Genomic DNA, 6,650 nt, shown 5'->3' on the forward strand with positions numbered 1-6,650 from the left:
TAGTGAAGGAGTGCTCCAACAAAGGAGAATGGGCGTGACTGACGTAGTGAGGGGCGACGTAGCGATGTGGTATCCTGAACAATTTTAATATTTTTAACGTTTGACAATGTATATGATAGATACATATTTTAGTTATTTTAATGTGTGAACATGGCATGCAATGAACTGGTTTGACGTGGACAAGTAAGCACCTGAAGATGGCATTATTATGCCGAAACATGTAGTGCGAGGGAAAGAAGGAGATAAATGAATGTATGCACTGCAAGACGGATTAAATAAATCATGGACTCCAAATGTGTATTTGCTATAATAATAATATCACGAAGAACAGAATATAAAATATGGATACCGCTATTAGCCCGACAACAAAATGATTGCAATAGAGTATCAGCCACCTGCGGTAGGCTCTGTTTGCTTTACTTTTCGACCTTAAAGATGGGAAGAGCACGATTCCGCAAAACGACGTTTAACGATGCTTCTACTCTTCCTTGCTTTCCTACCTTTTCCTACTGCTCTCTACCCTTCCTGCTTCCTACCGCTACGTTCAAGCAGAAACAGCACTTCACAGGTAGACCAACATAGTCGGAATTGTGATAGAACTTCTCTATTCGAATGAAATTTCTTATCGAACTGGTTGTCAGTCCTGTCCCGCCACATTTTTAGAAAGTGCGGTTGTGATATGGCCTGATATAAGTCGATTCTGTGATTTCAAGCATTTGAGGGTTGGTTGAATGTTAGTACGATTGAGCTGCCTAAGCGTTTTGTATAAGTATGAAGATTGTGGGACATATTGAAATACACAACCGCTCCCTTTCCTCCCTGAATATTCCAGGGAAAGGACGCAGTCAGTGGTCTTCCCTAGCCATTGGAAAGCAACCAGGCACAGAAGCAGAATTGTTTATAGTGCACCAGTCAGCTCAGAATAAGTTAGGAACAAAATACAAGGTAAGAAAGTAGGTTTAGAGAGAAAGGGTCAGTGTGAAAATAAATTACATGGACTGCGTGACAATACACTGCAGTACATATCATTTGAAAGGTTTTTCCTTTATATTTGTAGGTGAAGAAAAATATTGAACAGATATTCACCCGTTTTGTAAACGAAGGAAAGGCAACTATCAGATTCAAGTATCCACCTCATGACATCTGCATTAAATGCGACTCCTTGCAACTGAAACCTTTTCTACAAACATTGAAACTTGGTTTAGAAGAGACAGTTCCTACAAAAACTTTGAAGCTATCCAATATCACTTGTACATCCAAAGTGCCACCTATACCAAAAACGAAACTTGTTGTATTATCCAAAGCAGCATATCCTGCTCTGGAGGGATTTCCCAGAACTCTGCAAATATTGAAGGTAAAATATGCTGACATATTCATATTGTGGTCTTGTAGGTTTATAACAGTGCTTAAGGGGAACATTCAGAGCCTTTGCATACAGGAAGTCAGATGTTAGAAATCATCTCCTTTTCCTCCTGCAAGGTTCCAGGTGAAGGAATGTTGTCTCAGGAGGTAGTAACTATCTTGTCCTGGCAGAGGACCTTCTTCCTTTCCATCAGGGCATGTGTAAGAAGATCCTATCACCTGGGGAGGATGATGTTCTTTCTCATATTGTTAGGGTGGGGCTTAATTTCTATCACTTCTATGGCAAGATGGCTCCTGTGCCTGGATTTCTTGGCCAGGATGTTCCAGATGTTAGTGTTGCTGAGGAAGATATGATTATGCTTAATTCAGTGTGGCGACTCACATGGTCAGGTGGACAATACAGACTGCTTGTTCACTACAAGGTGGTGTGACCTAGCATTTGGCTTGCTTCACTGTGTGTACATACCACTATTATGAAACTTGAACATCAACTACTGCTGAGAAATATTGACCATTACATGACTAAATTTATTTTCTTGTGAAGTTGCAATTACAGAAGAAAAAGAGGGAATAACCATCAGGGGGATGGGTACACACACACACACACACACACACACATACTAGTGCTTGAGAGAATAAATATCACACAAAGATCTGAGTTTAGGCTATACCATTTCTAAAGTACCAAAATGGAGAACGTTGTGTCTTGATGCTCCATTTGAATTTTCTGTACTCATTACACATTTGTTTCTATTTTTGTTCTAGATAAACTATGCAGAACAGAAAAGGTTTGATACTAAGATTCTGCGCTTACAGAAACTTAAAGTACTAGACTTGAGCCACAATGACCTGACATCCCTACCAGAAGAGCTGGGAACGCTTTCTTTAGATTGTTTATGCCTTTCTCACAATAAATTTGGTGAAACTCCAGCCCAGGATCCAAGATGGAACTGGATCAGTGGTTTCAGATTGGCTAAATCATTGGAGGTGCTGGATCTCAGCCATAATGAGGTATTGCTTGGAATTTTACCTCTTCATGTTCTCAGTTGTACTACTGTTGTGTGTTTTCAGTTCAGAATTTAGAAAGAAACCAGTAAATTAAAACCTGATTATTTATATTCTGGTTACAGTGGCAGGCCCGAAAGAGAGATTAAGCATTATCATCGTCATTAATATAAGATTAGTCTCAAACCTGCACCAGCTCAAACAAAGATATTTACCATACTGCCTCAAACACAAAGGAACATGAATTAATATAGAGTGTGCAGATGTATATGAACATTTGGGTTATGGAATTTTGCCCTTAAACTTATTAAAATACATGATTATAGAAGTTGTGTTTGGACCATAAATTCATCTTTGCCGAAGTTTGATATAAATATTCAAACTTTTTTTTTAGCAACATGCGAAGCAACAGCAAATTCAATCATAATCTTAAAAAGTGATAGTTTTTAATAAATTAAAATTACATATGTGCATGTGTCAGTGATGTAGGTGGATGGCTTGTAGTGTGGTTGCGATTCCCATCTAATTTTAGGTTGTATATTCTGTTATGCTTTTACATAAAATTAACATATCTCTATATATGCCATCACATTAAAAGGACAGGTAACTTTTTTAAGTTTTTTCTTTGTGCAAGTAATCTCTGATGGGTAAAATGTGGTTTTATCACAATTGTGGATTGAAAATAACATTGCAGGAACACATATCCACTTATTACATGGGAGACAGTGGTAAAAATAGGGATTGCTCTACAGAATTTTATGAAATGTTCACATTTTCAAGAATATGTCCCTTTATTTCTGTAGGACAAAGGTATATGCTGTACCAGAATAATTTCCTTTCAATTTTTATTTTCAGAGATTTATTCTCCCACTTCTTTTTTTTTCAGTTAAAGCTGCTACCGAAACAAATATCCAAGTTGAAAAAACTCGTTATTCTGAAAATTGAGAGGAATCAGCTAAGCCAGTTGCCTCCAGGTTTAGGAAATCTTTCAAATCTCAGGTAAGTATAAAGGGACCAGTAGTAGACTTTTGTGAACGTGGTAATGAACCTTCATGTTCCATAAAAAGTGGGGAATATCTCACCCTTTGAATAACTACTGACTTCTTCAACACTTTCTCCATACTCAGAATAATAACATACAGTCAACTCTCGATTATCCGGGGGCGGATTAACCGGTTNAATGCTCTAGGTCAGTGTTCCGCAACCTTTTTCTACTCGTGGCACACCATGAAGTATCCATGACTCAACACGGCACACCAAAATGTTATTCCCCTCAAAAACGCATGATATCAGACAATTAATATAAATACGCAACGTGATCAACTTAGTATTATAATATTATTATATTGTTATTTTATTATCATTAAACAGAAATTGACTCGTGCGTTTATTAACAATTAATGAACTTTAATTCACTATAGAGTGTAGAAAATACACTTCTATTACTTTTAAAGTAAATACAGTAATTCTACTCATAACTTCAATGTGATACTTGCGCCTGCGTAGCTGTACACAGGCGACTGATCCGTGGTGGAATCGTTGACAACGCAAGCCTCATTTCTTCATTGATGGATTTGAGCCGCTCCCTCTTTGATGTCTTAATTTCAGTCCACACAAATATGTAGTTGAAAATGGCAAAAACACATTAACTACCATCTCAGAGATAGCCGGGTATTCACTCCTTATTGCCAACCAAAACGTATCCAAAAGCACTTCGAGAAGTTTTAGTTTCAATGTTCTGTCTGCTTTTAAATCTGCGAATTACTCTTGTATATTAATAGGAAAATGTTCTGAATTCGCAACGAATGGATCATGAACCCAGTCAAAATCTTGTAAACTCTCTCCAAAATACTTATTGAATTTCTGCTGCAGCATTTCTAAATGTTCTTTAATTGTGTCCATCACCACTTTATTGCTGTCAGCAAGTGACCATACAGTCGGGAACATCTAAACACACTGTATAAGGAATTTATCCATCTTGAAAAAATAAAGTAGTCTAATAGTAATAGAAAATAGCAAGACTAACTAGCAACCACAATTTTTGAACTACTTCAGAGCACAGCTGTGATAGAACTGAAACAATTGTAAGACACGGGACCTCTGCTCTTCAAATGGAAGAAGTGACACATACCGACTTATTTTTGAAATATTTATAATTTTAAATGAAGTCCAATAATCGGTGGGTGCATCGTTACAGGAAGAAAGTCATAAAGTTGAAGAAGCTCTAACTTCTAGCAAACAGGGGCAAATACCAAAACAGCGCTATAAAAGCCAGGGAAACCCTTGCTAATCCCTGCAGTTTTAGGAAAGAGCACGTACACAGAACATGCTGCAAGTATATCAAAGAAGCCACGTAGATGCGAGAAAAACAAAAATAAATCAATAATGAAAACTATGATATAACAACAACTGTGAGTAAATAATTTATGTTTAATTTCTTAGAATACAACATTACTGTACATAAAAAATCACGGCATGTAATAAAGAATAAACAAGCCTTACCTTATTTAATCAGTGTAGTGGCTGAGAATAAAATACAAGCATATGAAACTTGGTAACTGGGATAAAACAAAACAAATAAAATTCGACAATTAATTTCTTACAATAAGTAAAAGTTCGCGTCACACCGACGGCACACAGGTTGCAGAACACTGCTCTAGGTGATACAGTGCCAAAATATGGAGGAAAAATCATAGAAATGTAAGATTTGAGGATTCAAACAGCCATGAATGTTAAAATTATCTTCTTTATGGATGTGAAACCATGTATTTTCCTACATGGGTACCAGCATTTCAGAAGGACCTCCTGCCTCCATCTTCAGGGTACCTATATACCAGACTACAAGGCATCACGTCCAAGAGAACTGTAATCTTAAATACAAAGTAGCAAAATTATGTACAGGTCCTTGGTGTGTGGACATAACAGACTGTGCTACCTGCCTGGCAGCATAAAGAGGTTGCACTTGGACTCCATAGACTTGGCATCCAACTCATTTGAATCTGTGATAAATATGAGAAATGCAAACAATCTGGGAGTCCCCAGTCTTGTAGAGTGTGCTGCAAGGAAAGTTATCAACTGTAGGTATGTATTAAATGCATTAGTCATTGGTGTAGAGCATTTTAGGTTTTCAAAAGATATGTTATGGGTGTTAGTGCTGCTTGTACAGCTGTTGGATGTATGAGTAGTTTGAGCATCACTGTACAAATTTTGTATGTCAAGTTACAAGTCACACAGCTGTCATACCATAATAATTTGTGTACTCATCTGCATTCTTCCATTCTATAAAGTATATTTCTAAGTCTCAAAACTAAAAGACCCTATACTGAATGGCACTAGAGTTGATCCCACCACAGTAGTTCACACAGCTGCTGTGATAACATTTAAGACAGGAACTTAAGCAGTACAAAGATTAGTTTCCTAGAGGTGCACATTCATTTAAAATGGCTCAAGTAGTAGTTTCAGATATTTATGTTGAAGGAAATCAGTGGACAGACAAATGGGATGATTCATGTAACTCACGCAAGTGTTCCATCAGGAGAACTATATTCCTGTGGAATAACAAAATAAAGCCAGAGCTTCAATAAATTTAAATTAAATCTGGATGCTTACTGTGTTATCATGACATTCTTTCTATAGACTAACATCACATATATACGAGGGTCGTACTGAAAGTCATGAACAACAATTTTTTGTAAAGTAACATGCTTTATTATTGACAAACCAAATATGCCACCTCAATCTACAGACCTTTCTTTATTTTTCAACATAATCGCCACTTCTTTGTACACATTTCTCCCAGAATTCTGGGAGTTTGAAAATTCCCCTTCTGTAAAATTCTGTTCCAGCCATCTGAAGACACTGATGCACTGCTTTGTGAATTGCCTCCCTTGTCTCAAAACGTTGTCCACGCAGCTGATCCTTCACAAATCCGAAAAGATGGTAGACGGAGGGTGCCAGATCCGGGCTATAGGAGGGGTGTGGAAGAACTTCCCACCCCATCTTTGCAATTGCTTCCAATGTGAGGCGAGTGGCATGGGGGCGAGCGTTGTCATGCAGGATGATGATGTTTCGTTGCGGACGTTTATCGCGCAATGCACAACGGAGCTTGTGCAGCGTCTGGACATAACGAGCAGCATTGATGGTTTGCCCAGGTTCCAGGAATTTGGCCAGAATAAACCCCTCTGCTTCCCAGAAGACTGTGCCCATCACCTTCACAGCTGATGGCACTGTCTTTGCCTTCTTTTTTGATGGAGAATGCAAATGGTGCCATTTCATACTCTGCC

The 6,650-nt window shown here is 37.9% G+C and overlaps 1 protein-coding gene across 6 annotated transcripts in view; it reads left to right on the forward strand.

Moving 5' to 3' along the window:
- The first annotated feature begins 658 nt into the window (after positions 1-658).
- LOC111875370 (leucine-rich repeat protein 1) overlaps positions 659-6,650 on the forward strand; it is a 14,390-nt gene continuing 8,398 nt past the window's right edge. For 4 of the 6 annotated variants that reach the window (XM_033755793.1, XM_023871576.2, XM_023871575.2 and 1 more), the window contains exons 1-5: positions 659-945; positions 1,058-1,354; positions 2,128-2,373; positions 3,254-3,366; positions 5,269-5,448. In XM_033755793.1, coding sequence (XP_033611684.1) covers positions 772-945; positions 1,058-1,354; positions 2,128-2,373; positions 3,254-3,366; positions 5,269-5,448 — 1,010 coding nt within the window. In that variant the 5' untranslated portion in view covers positions 659-771. The remainder of the gene's footprint in view (positions 946-1,057; positions 1,355-2,127; positions 2,374-3,253; positions 3,367-5,268; positions 5,449-6,650) is intronic. The other 2 variants (XM_033755794.1, XM_023871577.2) reach the window with 1 other exon arrangement.

The sequence above is a fragment of the Cryptotermes secundus genome, unplaced genomic scaffold, assembly GCF_002891405.2.
Source record: "Cryptotermes secundus unplaced genomic scaffold, Csec_1.0 scaffold2437, whole genome shotgun sequence".
Taxonomy (NCBI): Eukaryota; Metazoa; Arthropoda; class Insecta; order Blattodea; family Kalotermitidae; genus Cryptotermes; species Cryptotermes secundus.